The sequence below is a fragment of the Topomyia yanbarensis genome, chromosome 3 (genome assembly GCF_030247195.1).
Source record: "Topomyia yanbarensis strain Yona2022 chromosome 3, ASM3024719v1, whole genome shotgun sequence".
Classification (NCBI taxonomy): Eukaryota; Metazoa; Arthropoda; class Insecta; order Diptera; family Culicidae; genus Topomyia; species Topomyia yanbarensis.
In genome coordinates, this window is record NC_080672.1 from 342,302,417 (window position 1) to 342,318,216 (window position 15,800).

At 36.5% G+C, this 15,800-nt stretch overlaps 1 protein-coding gene across 18 annotated transcripts in view; it reads left to right on the forward strand.

Annotated features, from left to right (window-relative positions):
- LOC131693700 (glucose transporter type 1) overlaps nt 1-15,800 on the forward strand; it is a 704,006-nt gene that overhangs the window by 676,504 nt on the left and 11,702 nt on the right. The window contains exon 20 of one of the 18 annotated variants that reach the window (XM_058981759.1): nt 536-1,460. The exons of the other annotated variants lie outside the window; for them this stretch is intronic. Within the exon in view, the coding sequence (XP_058837742.1) occupies nt 536-543 (8 nt within the window). The 3' untranslated portion in view covers nt 544-1,460. Of the gene's footprint in view, nt 1-535; nt 1,461-15,800 lie in introns of those variants that run through there. 18 annotated transcript variants of the gene reach the window in all.

The window sequence follows — 15,800 nt, forward strand, 5'->3', positions numbered from 1 at the left end:
ATATTACATGTCATTCATTTTACAGCAGTATTCGAGTAAAAATACATTAAAGTGCACTGGTTTTCCGTTTAAAGAAACTGTAATTTTCAATCTACGTGTAAAATTATAATAAAATGCGTTGAGGAAAACACGAAAAGTGGTGTGTATTTGTGGTGGACCTTAATTTTACATTTATATTCATGCTCCAAATATGTGCATGAAAATAAACTTAAAATTACAAAATATTTTTTTCTGTGTAGATTTTGGTTACATTAATTTGGAACTTTTCAAATTGGGTCCGACGTTGCGTTGGATACGGAGCATTCTGTCGGACTCTTAAGAATTGAAATGTCAATTTGTCAAAAATGCGATACATGAAAAAATGACCACGAAATTTGAACCTCCAATGACAATATTATTGGATTAAATTTTTCACTTTTTAAGTTTTTATCAGACCGAAAATTAGTCTCAATTTCCCAGCTTTCGCAACTAAACAAACTTTTCTCTTTTTTCTTTCTTTTTTCCATGCATCCTCACCGCTTCCTCCTGTCTGCAGATCCCTAAAGGGTCTTCTACTGTTTCATCTTCTTCTGCTACTGCAATCACCTTTACGCCAAGGTCATCATCAACCAGCCAACCAATCCTGCTCCCTCTTCATCAAAACCTATCAAAATTCGTACATAAAAAAAATCAAACTACTGGACAATTGCTATTGTCGTGTGCAGCAAAGGACCAGGTACATACCCGGCAACTTGACAAAACACCACGGTGGAAATGTAAGAGAACTGTTTGACAAGAGAAAGGTTTTTTTCATGTATCGCGTTTCACGAACTTACATGTAATTTGTTACTAAGAGGAATTTGAAGTTTATAGATTACCTACAAGATTTAAGTGAGATTTCATTTTATTTTGAAACTTATATAAAAAATGTGAAAAGAACGAATTATGTTAGACAAATGTTAGACAAATGAAGGAATTGTTTACCGCTATTGCATAGAAAGCTGATCAGCTGTGGATTTTAAAAAGCGTACACTGTTCACACACAATTTACCTTCAACCGGAAAATGTGAATAGTCCTGAACAACCAAATGTTCCATATCATAAATTTGACTATTTCGAGATGTTCATAGGCTATTGAATCTATGATAAGATTTTATAATTTTTATTTTTACATTTTTCAATTCTCAAAGCCCTTCCCCCTAATTGTGACAAATGTCAAAGTAAACTCAGATGCAAAATTTCATATCATTTTACAAATTTTACAGACATCTGTTTTATTATAGCTATCATTTGGGATTAAGTTTATGAAAATCGGCCCAACCATTTCCGGGAAACTGATGTGAGTTCGTCAATTTTGAAAGATGGCCGCTTTTCCCGGGCATTTCCGGAACCATCTATGGTGGTCAATGTAGTCAACGAAAGTTTGGTTGGCCATCGCACAGTGACTCAAAACAGCGTTTTGAGGTACTTAATTCATTGGAGTCAGAACTGTTCATATTAGCTATTTTACACGTTCTACAATGTCTGTGTGTGTGTAAAAAGGGCCATCTTTTGGCAACATTGTTGTTTTAAAAAATTGGTCGTAGTAGGCTATAAAAAATTTAACTTTTGAATCGAAGGAGATAGCGCTTGGCCGTCTTCGACAAAGTTGTAGAGGAGAGTATTTTCATAAATTTTGCAGAAGACATGTTGTCTCTGTCACTCACAGTTATTGAGTTATAAGATATTTTCTATGATGAAGTCCTACAGTTCTTATTTATACTTATAACTTTTTTGTTTCTGATTTTTCGCGTTAACAATGTTCGAAGGTATTTTTTATCATTACAAAAGACACAACTTTTTTGAAGAAACAAAATAGCTGTGAATGCTGTGTAAAGACTTATGGCTGATTTTGAATTTATTTTAACCTGTTTTTGAACCCGTATAACTTTCCTATCGGCAAAAACTGTAATTATACTATCAATTATTCTAATAGGACTGGATTTCACCAACAAAACTAAGGCAAAACCGTTTGTCTATAATCACTCGTTCAGAAGTTATACCCTGCTGTAAGCTGTATGTCTGGACCTCTTGAAGTCGCGCGTATGGCTCACTGAACGAGTAGGCGCTGGTGTTCAAAGACGCTTTCGCTTGTTTTTCTGAGTGGCGCGCACTTTGTGTACTAGCGCGTCTGCTGGAAGGTTAACATCGATATTGAATGATTTTCTAACGGGTGATGTTTTTTCCAGTTATTCGAATGAATTTTAGTTTCTGGATAATGAAGAAGAGGTTCCATATAACCGCTTTTTCCATATAACCGCTGTATTAACCGGCTGAATATTTTCAAATATTTCATACCGTGGTGAATGCAGCAATTTTGTGCATCTTCTTTATCCTAAAGCTAACATTCATACGGTAACCCGGACGGAAATGAATTTGTACATTACCCGTTAGAACATCATGCAATATCGATGTTAACCTTCCAGCAGACGCGCTAGTACACAAAGTGCACGCCACTCAGAAAAACAAGCGAAAGCGTCTTTGAACACCAGCGCCTACTCGTTCAGTGAGCCATACGCGCGACTTCAAGAGGTCCAGACATACAGCTTTCAACAGGGTGTAACTTCTGAACGAGTGATTATAGACAAACGGTTTTGCCTTCGTTTTGTTGGTGAAATCCAGTCCTATTAGAATAATTGATAGTCTAATTACAGTTTTTGCCGATAGGAAAGTTACACGCGTTCAAAAACAGGTTAAAATAAATTCAAAATCAGCCATAAGTCTTTACACAGCATTCACAGCTATTTTGTTTCTTCAAAAAAGTTGTGTCTTTTGTAATGATAAAAAATACCTTCGAACATTGTTAACGCGAAAAATCAGAAACAAAAAAGTTATAAGTATAAATAAGAACTGTAGGACTTCATCATAGAAAATATCTTATAACTCAATAACTGTGAGTGACAGAGACAACATGTCTTCTGCAAAATTTATGAAAATACTCTCCTCTACAACTTTGTCGAAGACGGCCAAGTGCTATCTCTTTCGATTCACAAGTTAAATTTTTTATAGCCTACTATGATCAATTTTTTAAAACAACAATGTTGCCAAAAGATGGCCCTTTTTACACACACACAGACATTGTAGAACGTGTAAAATAGCTAATATGAACAGTTCTGACTCCAATGAATTAAGTACCTCAAAACGCTGTTTTGAGCCACTGTGCATCGGTGACCTAGAACAGCAAATTCAAGTTGTTTGAGAGACATTTTAGCTAAATTTTTACCTTTTTTGCTTTCATCGGAGTATCGGTTTGAATTGCAATTTGCTATGTGATCGCACGCCACAACCCGTAACTCCAGAACCGGAAGTCGGATCGGGATGATATATGATATGATGATATTTCACTCGGGCCTCCGTTAAAAAGTCGGTTTTCAGAGCAATTGCAACCTTTCTATTGAGAAAGGCAAAACTTTATTTTATTTTTTTATTTTATTTGTTCGATCTTCGGTAGATACCGTACAGATCATTAAAAAATAGAACATACTTTCTAAATTAATTAAAAATTCCTAATAGATAACTTATAACTAGATTTGGTGACATTGAAGTCGAACAGATGTGAAGTTTCGTTGAATTTGTAGCAACATCTATCCACAGGATTGTTTTGACCGTCAGTGGCGGATCCAGGGGGAGGGTTCTGGGGGTCCAGACCCCCTCCGAAATTTTTTAACCTTTTGAGAAATTTTAAACTAGTTTTAACTTTATACTAGTTTTAAACATAAAATCAGTTGAAACCTAATTTTACCACCAAAACTGATTTTCATTAAATGAGCTTTTGACGTATAATTTATTGTACAATGTTCATTCCAAAATCAAAATTTCGGACACCTCCCGAATTTTTTTTCTGGATCCGCTCCTGTTGACCGTAAACAGTACGATGTCTAGGAATCCACAAAAGAGGACGGTTCCTTAGAGCGCGAGGAGGTACAAACACATTAATCCGTGCAAGAATATCTGAACAGTCAATGTTATTACACAACATATCAAATATAAACATTCTTTGCAAGAATGTGCGGCGGAACTCTAAGGTCGGTAACTCAAGAAGCATGCATCTATCGTTGTAAGGTGGTAGATGGGCAGGGTCGTTCCACGGCAAATTTCTTAGAGCGTATCGCACGAAACATCTTTGGACGCGTTCTAGTCGGTTTATTTGGACGTTGTGATGTGGAGCCCACACTTGCACAGCATACTCCAAAATGCTTCGCACCAATCCGCAATATAGAGATTTTAGTGCGTAGAAATCGTTAAAGCCAGCGGTATTTCGCTTCAGGAAACCAAGTGTTGCGAATGCCTTCGCCGTCGTTGCGGTGATGTGATCCGAGAAGCTAAGCTTTCTATCAAAAAGCACTCCCAAGTCACGAATGGTCTTGGACCAAGTACTCATAATGAGATAGAGTGGATGATCACCTGAAACTTATCATTTTACATTTGTCAACGCTTACCTGCATACCATTCAACAGGCACCATTGTTCAATATTAAGTACATCATCTTGAAGTGCAGCAGAGTCAAGTCCAGAAGCAATGGAACGAAAAATCTTCAAATCGTCGGCGAAGAATAGTTTTCCAGATTTAATACGAGCACAAATGTCGTTTATAAATAAAATAAAAATTAGCGGCCCTAGGTGACTTCCTTGAGCGACTCCGGTTGGCATATCGAGCAAGTTAGAACGTGTTGAACCAATTTCAACGAAAGCACTCCGACTAGACAGATATGATTGAAACCATCCAGTTAACCACGCAGGAAATCCTAGTATTTGCAGTTTCAGAAGAGCAATGTTGTGAGTTACTTTATCGAATGCTTTCGAGAAGTCAAAATATATTGCATCGGTTTGTTGACGCTTCTCAACAGAGGGGACCAAGATGCTAGTGTACATCATCAAATTTGAATCCATGCTGACATTCGTCGATGATGTGAGAAGCAGCAGCGTACATCTCATTGTAAACAAATTTTTCAAGGACTTTAGCAAAACAGTTCAAAAGTGAGATTCCTTTGTAATTTTCAACATCATGAATGTCTCCAGCCTCGTGAATTGGAAATATAGCCGCTTGTTTCCATGCACTCGGGAAGACGCTTTCAGTGATTGAGCGGTTAAAAATAATGCTGACCGGCAATGACAATGATCGTGCATATCCTTTTATGAATATCGGAGGCAAACAATCCGAGCCTGGTCCTTTCGATGGGTCGACACTGGATAAAGCTTTCAACACGTCTGCTTCAGTCATATTCAAGCTAGGGCTATGATGGTAATGTGTCTATATACTCTTGTGATGGAGAGATAGCTGGGTTGGTGCATACCCCACGAAAATGTTCTGCAAAAAGGTCTACGGATTCGGCTGTGGATTGCGCACTGGCATCTCCAAGATAAACATTTACGGGAATGCCACCAGCGCGTTTTCTGCTGTTCACAAACTTCCAGAACGTCGAGGGGTTGTTCGGAAGGTTGCTTTGGACGTGACTTATATACTCGCCGAATGCACTATTCCGGGCTGTTTCGTATTGAAGTTCGGTTCGGCGAAGAACAGCTTTGTTTTCGTCGGTCTTATGACGGAAGTAACGCTTGCGATGGTTTCGGAGAATGTTGCGTAGACGACGAAGCTCGGAATTTCACCACGGATACTTGTAGTCCGTCTTTCTGTTGACACAGCATGATCCAGATCGTTTCCACTTAACAGATCGAACCAGTCAACAGCATCGAAGGCCGTAGACACTTCTTCAAAATTGCAGCGATTGAAGTCAAAATTAAAAAAACTCACAATTAAAACCGTGTACAAATTGTGAAAATTGTAGCAAAATGAAAATGTTCATTACAAAAATGCAACTAGAACATTCAATGGAGGTAGAATTCAAAAAAGGAAAAAAAACAGAAAAAAATATTAAACATATAAAATGGTACAAAACGAGAAAGCTGAAAAAATGACATAAAATAATGACAATTGATGATTCAAAGAACGGCGTTTCAGTCAATAAAAATCAAGAACACTCGTTGCGTTGAGAAAGAGAGCAACGAATGGTCGTGATTTTTATTGATCTTTAAATCTTAAATTGTCAAGATAAAAGTCAAAAGTACTCTAATTTAAAATTATGGCAAAAGATTAACAATATGCAAATAATCAAAAGCCTGCCTATATCCAAAGCATAGAAACAACAAAAATGGACAAAATTGAGACAATGCAAAAGTTGAAAGCATGTAAAAAATTTGAAAGTATGTAATGTATGTAAAAATTGAACAAATAGCAGGGGACGGGCATAGCGTAGTTGGTAAATCGATTGCCTTGTACGCAGCTCACCTGGGTTCGATTCCCAACCACGCACATAGGGTTAGAGATTTTTCCAAAAGAGATGTCTCTAACCCGAAAAGAGGGGAATGACCCTAAAGTCAAAACCTCTATAATCAAAATAAAAAAAAAAAAAACAAATAGCAAAATTAAACAGATTGATGAATAACACGGTGCTACAAGGATTTTGTACTTTTCAAATGACCTAGTATAGAATGTAGATTAGGCTGGCTCTACTTTTGACATTTAGCTCCACCAGACTCTACTGATTCCTTTTATGGCCCTTAGTAATTGTGCAAATTGTTGTACCGATCGGTTGTGTCTACGGACCCTCCAAAAATTTCAAAATTTATAGGGAAATTAGTATGGAAAATCGGTGAACATATAAAATAAATTCTTCAAAAATCACCTCAACAATCTATTCATGAGAACGCTATATAGTTCTAAAGGTATCCTTCTACTGAACACATTCGTGGAACATTGTAAGTTTGTGAAAATTCGACGAGAAAAGTTATTAACTAAAGAACTACATTGTAGATCTTATCAAATTGAACACAAAATAATGTATGAAAAATGTTGTATAACCTCAAAATCTGGATTTATAGCAAAAATGCTATTTTTTGGGACTTTCGGCGCTAAAAAACTTTCTGTTTTGGAGAGGAAATGGCCTTTCCAACGGTACGCCATGTTATGTTCGTTTGTCAAAAATACTATGCGGTTTTGGGACAACAATTTGAAAACAGCCAATATTTTGCGATTTTCTCATGAAAATTACTCAGATTTCTTTTTAGGATGTGTATCTGGTTCAACAAAATTTTGAGAGAACATTTAATACCGCATCCTACGACCTATGTATCCTCAAAATCGGTTGAAAAATGGCAGAGTTATAGTTTTTTACCAAATTAGAAAATTGCTCTCATGAACCCTTAAGGGGTTAGTAAGGCATTGTCACGTACCTGTCGCACCTTAGTAAGGCATTGTCACGCACAATTACATCTTTCGTTATTATTTCCAATTTTAACTACAAAGTTACCACACATACTTTTGAACGTATACGTAATCGAGGCAAAAAATCGATTTTTTGAAAATATCATATGGGAGTTAAAGTTAAAAAAAGTTCATGCGAGCAGTTTCTAATTTGGAAAAAAAATAATAACTCTGCAATTTTTCAACCAATTTTGATAATAAATAAGACGTTGAATACGGAATTAAATGTTCTTTTTGAAATTTTATTAAAACAAAGACGCTTCTTAATGAAAATATTGAGAAATTTTCATATTTTTCATGACAAAATCGCATAATAATGGTTGATCTCAGATTGTTTTTTTTTTCGAGAGTTATCCTACCGAAGCTGTAGAGCTAGGTTCTCGGAAGGGCTCCCCGTCAGAATCACATGCTACAATTTGCAGACAAGACAGGCAATGTCGCCCACTAAAACACTGCTTTAGGCCAATTGTAGCGGGCCGTGATAATGAATGTGATATTCATTGTACGGTTCAGGTATGTGCGGGTGTAGGGACTCGCGATCGCGTGTATCATCGCGAAGGGCTTGAACATTTGTACGTTAACGTGCTCGATCGCGTGTGCGTTTGTACGTCGCGTGTGCTAACGTATATGTAACTTCGCGTGTATAAATTCTATTTTATAACTGTGTGCCTTTCGCATATTCGCGTGTGTTCTAGAATGACCGCGCGTGGGCCGTGAATCTGATACTTAATTTCTCGTGTACGGTTCAGATTCCAGAAGAAAGTTGGTTCTTCCATATCATTAGAGTTCCTAGTCATGTAGAACGTTTGGTGTAGTGGATATGAGCTTTATTTTTTTTTTTATTGGTCCAACTGAATGTATGGTCCTAGAATGAAGACTAAAGATTTCCGGACGTGACCGATTCATGATCGCTCGCATTTGCGGGTTCGCGTTTGAGACCGCGTTCTTAACTTCGTAAGTACTAAAGCGTTCACATAATTACCAGAGTGTTATCAAGTTTGCGCGATTGCGGGCATAGATGATCGCGTAGGGCTTAAGCGTTCGTATGTTGACTTGATTGTCGCGTGTATGTGACTTCGCGTGTATAAATTCGATTTTGAAACCCTGCGGCCATTCATATATTCGCGGACCGTCATTCTTATATTTAGTTTTCGGTGTACGGATCACATTCTGACAGGGAGTGAGTTGGCGTATATAACTAGAGTTCCCGACTTCCGGACGATCCCGATTCATGATGGCGCGAGCGCGGGAGTTTGTAGATTTACGCTTGAGATCGCGTTGGTAAATTTATGAGCACTGAGACGTTCACCTTATTACCGGGGTATAATCATGTTTTACGAGTTCGTAGGCGTAGGTTGCTTGGAAAATCGCGAGGGGCTCTAACGTTTGTACGCTGACGTGATTTTGTAATATATTTGCGTGTTCTTGAATGGTCGCGCGAACCGTGAGTCTGATATTAAATTTTCCGTGTGCCTTTATAATTCTGGCAGAGAGTGGGATCCCTTGTATCGATAGGTTCCCGGTCATGTCGCCATGAGACGTGTTGTCTATTAGGTATGAGCGTATTTTCTCAATTGGTCCAGCTGAAGGCGTGGACATAGGCTTCTAGGATCAAGGATAGACTTCCGGACGTGACCGATTCACAATCGCGTGCACGAGGGCATTTTTGTAGGTTCCCGCTTGAGACCACGTTTGAGAATGTGTGAGTGATCCGTGGGTGTTCTAGAATGATCGCGCGCGGACCGTGAATTTGATACTTAATTTTTTGTGTACGGTTCAGATTATAGAAGAAAGTGGGTTCTTCCATATCACTAGAGTTCCCAGTCATGTCGCCGTAGAACGTGTGGTCTAGTGGATATGAGCTTTATTTTTTGATTGGTCCAACTGAATGTATGGACCTAAGTGGCTATAATGGAGGGTAAAGATTTCCGGACGTGACCGATTCATGATCGCCGCGTTTGCAGGTTCGCATATTTAAAAATCGGTTGAAAAATGAAAACGTAGAAAAATTTTTAGTACCAAAAGTCCTGAAAATTGTTTTTTTGCTCTAGATCAAGATTTTAAGGGTATATTAAATGGATCAAACGTGGCTTTGTGTTGTATTTGACCAGACCTGCAACCTTCAACAGATCACTTGAAAAGTACATTCAGTTTTTTGTTATTTTGTAGCACCGTGTAATTGAAACAATCAAATTAAACAAAGGAAATGAAAAAGAAAATTATGCAAAAATTGATGAAAGCGAAAAATATTGCAAAATAGCTAAAATAATGAAAAACAGCTGAACCGCAAAATGTCAAATAAAATACCAGGCATGGAAAAAAAGAGCAATTGCAATACCTTTCTATTGAGAAAGACAAAAATGTTTGAAATATAAAAAGGATGAAAACAGAACAATGGGAAATATTTTAACAATGTTTCAAAATAGAGGAAATGATAAAGAACGTGAATGGAATAAATGGATGAAAATAAAATATCTATGAAAAATCAACACAAACAAATTCTGTTTTTAAATGCACTAAATTTAATGAAATAGAAAACAAAAAACAGAATAACAATGAAGCAAAACAGGGATAATAATGAAAAAATGCTTACAAAAAAAATAACATTATTTTCAAAACTGATAAATGGAGAATAGAAAAATTTACAACAAAAAATTAAAACGAAGAAAATTGAAAAAAATATTAAGGAAATGGGAGAACCCCCAAAATGAAAAACATGGTAAAAGTGCGGATAGAGAATATACTAAAATAAACCTGTTGGGAAAACGAAAAAATGCAAAAACAAAAAACTAAAGATAAAACTTTAGTGAAACAAGTTTAATTAAATCAATTGAACAATGAAACAAACAAATATAACGATAGATAAAATGAAAAAATGAAACAGCATGAAAAGACAAAACGAATTGAAAAAAGCAACGAATAAAAATAAAATAAATAGAAAAAAGGTATTTTTGAAGCAAAATATATTAAAAAAATGAATTGGCAAGAAAAAAAATGAGAAAAGAGAAATAATAAAAAACTGTGATAAAATGGAAAGAGAAACATAGAAAAACAAAAGAAACCAAATTGGAACAATGGAAATATTAGATTACATGAAGATTATGGAATTATAGAATGACAAAATACCAAAAGTATGAAAAGATTTATTTAATTTGAGATAGTTAAAGATGAAAAAAAACTTTCGGGTTCTTGTATTTAAACCATATTTTCAAAGTGAACCTAAAAAATTACTATGAATCATTCCTTTGTGGAGTTATTTAGAATTCGTTCCTCGAGTCCTATTTGGCTGTTTGGGAACACTATCGGTCACTACTATAATGTAAATTTGAATTATTTTGACAGGAAAATTGAGCGTAATTTCGTGCGACAAACGCCAAAACGATGTGAAGAAGACAAAGAACACAAATGCATCTGTTGTGCAAGATGGTGCCAGTATTCGATCAGCCTCTAAAAAATTCAAGGTTCCGTTCAAAACATAACGTACTCGTTTGAAAGGAAAGTGCCCGTCATCAATGAAAGCGCGTCAGATATTTCGCGTGAGTTAACAATATAATAATTTACGGTGTTGTTGAAAAAACATAATCGAAAAAGATAAGTAAACGGAATCCAAAAAAATGCTCCGAAGCGCTAACGTGATCATTGCACAGCTAAGCAACCACGTAAGCCGGAATGCACAACTTCAATTCCAACATCTGGCGACGACAAGGACACTGAAGAAGTCATTCGCAAGTATACAGCCAGAGGAGCTGGAAGAAAAAAGATGCTTGTACATTGTTTTAGTTAACCTTGAATATATACCCAAGTAGCAATTGCAACTTGTTGAAAGTTTTAAATGTTGCACAACTGCTCCACAATACTTTTTATTGCTGGATATATTTGAAAAGAATTTCCACGGGTTTTTAAACTGATTGTGCAACTAAGTAACTATAGAGCTGGCCAATAGTGCTCAGTATGCAAACATCAATAACAGTTGTGAAACTAATCAGAAACTTTGCTAACTTGCGCAAACAGCCTAACAAGTTGCAAATGCCGCTTTGTTTGCCATTCCACCCTAAAACAGAACTGTCCAACTACCCAGTGCTCGACAAATGGCACAGCTATTGTTTTCATTATTTTGTTGCAATTAGGAACATGTTGCGCAACATACAAAGTGCGCTTTTTCCATAACACAGTTGTTACCAAGAGAGTTACAAATACTCTACAGTAACAAAGCGTGCTACTTGGGTAGTGACCTATCGTATCCCCAGATTTTAAAAAACATTGGAAAAAAGTACCTTCGCCTTATTAGATTTAGCTTGAAAAGTATTTCACCAGGGATAAAATCGTTATTGCCAAAACGTAGCCAGATTTAAAAACTTTCCACAACGAATGCTTGTTTGTCAAAATCAGTGCAAAAATACCATCGCTCGAGTTCGCCAAAAAAACTGACATACTTGACCTCACTCTACTCTAGTATTTGCGAAATGTAAAATTATAACTTTTCACCGCATTCTCAATCCGATAGGGGAGACTGAGGAGACTTGATCCCCTTTTTTATTTTTCAATCCAACTCCGTGAAATGATAAAAAAAGTATTTTTGGTAGTTTTATAGTTTCTAGGGATGACTGATAATCACAAAAAATCACATGAAAATATTACACTGGACAAGAACTGGAAAACGACAAAAAATGGAATTAGTAGAGACTCGATCCCCAATTTGGGGACACTTGATTCAATTTTGAAAACATGTTTAAATGAGCATGTAGGGTAATTGAGCATATTTTTGTCCTGTTTGTATTATCACCCTACTCATCTGAAGCCTTTGGTTAGAGTAACGTCGGCCATCTTTGCTCAACGCATTGGCTCAAATGGTAGTGCAATAATTGGGGAACTCGATTCGAGTTTTCGCTGCGCTCAAACAGAAGAATTTCACCATTCTCAAGCCATTTTTGTTATGTTTAAAGTTGTGGTACCGGTAATACCGGTACCGAAAATCCCGGGAATACCGACCCATTTTTGGTACCGTAATACCTGTACTGAACAAGAGCCAGTACCGGTATTTTCGGTACCATGCAATTTTTTATGAAAAATATGTGGACTCTCTAGGGGACCTGTTCCAAAATATCGGTTTGCAAGATGAATTTTAATTATATTATTTACCTTCTATAAGTTAAACCTTACTAGTTCCGGTTGTACTGAACGGTATAATTAAATTCCTGCTTTATTCTGTCGAAATTAAATTTTAACGATCTTGTACTAAATTTCAAAATATTCACATCTAGCGTAAAAAACGTAAAAATTTGCTATGATTTTTTTTATCAGCGACATTCTGATTGGTTTCCATTATTCGCTGGGTGGCGCGTAATAAGACTATGGTCTAAGTCATGTCTTTGGTTTGCTCTTAAACCTTTATTTATAGAAGAACGAACAGCGATTTAGTAGCTAACAATTTTAGACTTGGTGAACTACTCCAAATGGGGCGATTTGTGATTATTGGTGATCGGAAAATTCAGCAAAACTCCATAGTTTACAGGAAAGCAGGTCGAAACCAATTCACAAAAAATCAAGAGAGGAAATGCGAGTAACCTGCTCGAATTTACTGCCATTCTCGCTTTGATTTACTGTTGTTAATAGTGTTTCTTACATTTACCATCTGTTGAAGCACCGCTTAGCTGTTATTGATTTCAAAGTGGCCTAGATTCGAAATAAAAGAAGGTGCCGTGTACGAAAAACATTCTCTGCTGAAATGTGTCATGCCATTCCGAATCAATTAAAAACAATAAACATGTTTTTTGATCAGCACAAATTAATCATCTGAGAATGAGGTTATCAGTTTGAGCATTCAATTTTACTTTGAAGCTTTTTTCGAATTTAAAAAAAAATTTCGAGTACCGGTAATTTACCGGTAATAGTCTTGCCAAGGGACTTTAAGTCACCTTATGGAATTTGCGCTTCGATTTCGTCTCATCAGAATCCGACACTAACTTTGTGACAGCGCCGGATTAATGCTAACTCCCAAAACGAAACACTATTTGTGTTTCTGAGCAAATTTCATGAGCATTGATTTTATTTACATCCAATTGAGTTAACCCAGTGAAAGGAGAAGTTTTGGTAATATCCAGAAAAATAGAATTACATTTCAATACTGGTTCAAGTGCACGATAGACTTCTTCCAATTAGCGGCTAAGTGTAGCATCGTAGCAGGTGAGGGAAATCAAATCGTCGGTCTTCCTAGAAAGATATATTGATTCTGATTCAACGAACATTGCACCCCTGACTTTTCGTCTGACATTTCTACAAAAATGAGCCTCGCGTATAGTATCCCGATCAGAAAACAATAACAAAATTATAACAAAACTTATTTTGTGTAACAAATTTGTATATAAAACAGGTCTCGATTAAAATAACGGAGTATTAATATTATTACAGAAGATAACAACATATTGTGGAAATAACATTTTGTTATTATTTTTTGATCAGGATGATAGTTTAATTTAAGTGAGTATAGTCGGTGTTTGTCCAGTGTAGTGCAACGAATATTACAAAACGCCGTTACATTCCTAGTTCCTAGGAACGGTACATGGTGAACATGCACGATACAATCCAAATGATTCGTTCTTTTCACATTGACATACTGAAACAGATTGAAAGGGAGTAAAAACTGCATAAACAAAAAAAATCAAAACTTATCGAATCTCGACTATAGTCTAGACATTTAATGAAAAAAAAATTGATGCTGTGTAAATAAATAAAAATATTGTTATTAGAGAAATATGATAACGAACCGAACAATTCCTTCAATATGATATGACGATTGAAGAGCTACAAATAAATTTATGAATGTATCTATTCAACTAGAAAAAATAGTTCCTCCATAGAGTTTATTTCCCAAAATGAAATTCCTCTTGTAAGAGGAGCTCTGTTGGTATTAATACAACAAACCATAACAAAAAACCTCTCGTTGCATTGTTAAACTCTACCTACAAATGATATACAAAAAAAGTTATGGAAACATACACACGAACACACGGGGCACACCTATTACAGAACAAACTTTACTTTCAACTTTTTAAAACAACGTGGCATTACATCCGTGGAAAAAAAATAAAATAATGTAAAACGGCGGTTACCGAAGTGCTTTCAGCGGAAGCAGCCAGTTCAATTCCGCTAGTTAAAAATATATTTCACCTCTCCGTCCACCCATCCCACGTTCGCATTCTACTGCGTCTACCCATAAATGCTTTATGATCCGCGAAATAATACATAATTCTCAGTTTAATTATCGTTACTTTAATAATAATGAGCTGCGGGTTTACCTGCGCATGCTGCAGCTGTTGGTCATAGTTAAAACAACAACGTGCTTCGTTCGGATGGATTGTGCAAATACCACCCACACTGATGGCGACGACGGTTGTTGTAATATTTTAATCATTCGGCGTTGTAAATGGATGGGTATTCACGAAACCAAATTGGAAACTGGATAATGTAGCTACTAGAGTGGTGGATCATAATGTAAAAATTATTTCATTACACCGTGCTGAAAGGGGTACCAAGTATACCGGTGCAAAATTTGAATGCAGGCTGAAGCTGACATGTCGAATCTATTTTGATGTTAGTAAGGAGGGGTTTAACAGGTAATTACTTTCAAATTCGTAACGTTGCGGTATTGTATTCAGCAAGGTTTTCTCTAGAAGCGGAAGGTTACTAACAAACGGTTTAAATCAAAATGTCTGAACTTCGAAACCTGCCGTCGCGAATCAACACAGTAGTAAATAAATGCAGTTCTGTTAGTCTATTAAAATGACGCTTGATATCGAGGAACTCATGACTGTATAAATGTGCAGGTAACAAATGTCATACTAACATTATTCAATAATTAATCAATTCAAATCAGAGCATTTCTTCAAGCAGAACCGTAAACTCTAAATTGTGCAAAAAAATATAAAATCCTCGATTACAACGTAACCGATCGATCTGATACAATGTGCCTTCTTTGATTATTTCACGATGACACATGGTGGTAATCATTTTCTGAACTTGACAGCAGAGTTCTAGAATTGAAATTATGCTCACTCTTGTGTTGTGTGACTAGTTGTACGATCTATTGGTTTACTGTTCCAGAGCCAAAGAACCTGAAGACGCTATGCACGAACAAGTCCTTCTTGTTTCAGAAACACAGTAGGTGTTGTTGTTAACGCAGCAGGCATCACCCTCAGGACCATCCTCTGAAGATGGTGAAGTTTAAAGACTTCTCCCTTCTGCCACCGCATAAGGCACCCGTATGCCAGTATTGGACTAACGATTGTTGTGTAGATCCACTAAATGTACTTGGGTTTAAGTCCCCAAGATTTGCCGAAGACCCGTCTACATTGGCCGAAGGCCATGTAAGCTTTCTTGATTCTGAAATAGATATGAGCTGTCCAATTAAGTTTTGAGTCAAGAATTATGCCCACGTACACAACTTGATCTGCGGCAATAATTTCAGAGTCAAAGAACTGCAACGGACGAGCTTTGGTTATAATCCTGCATTGCGTGAAAAGCTC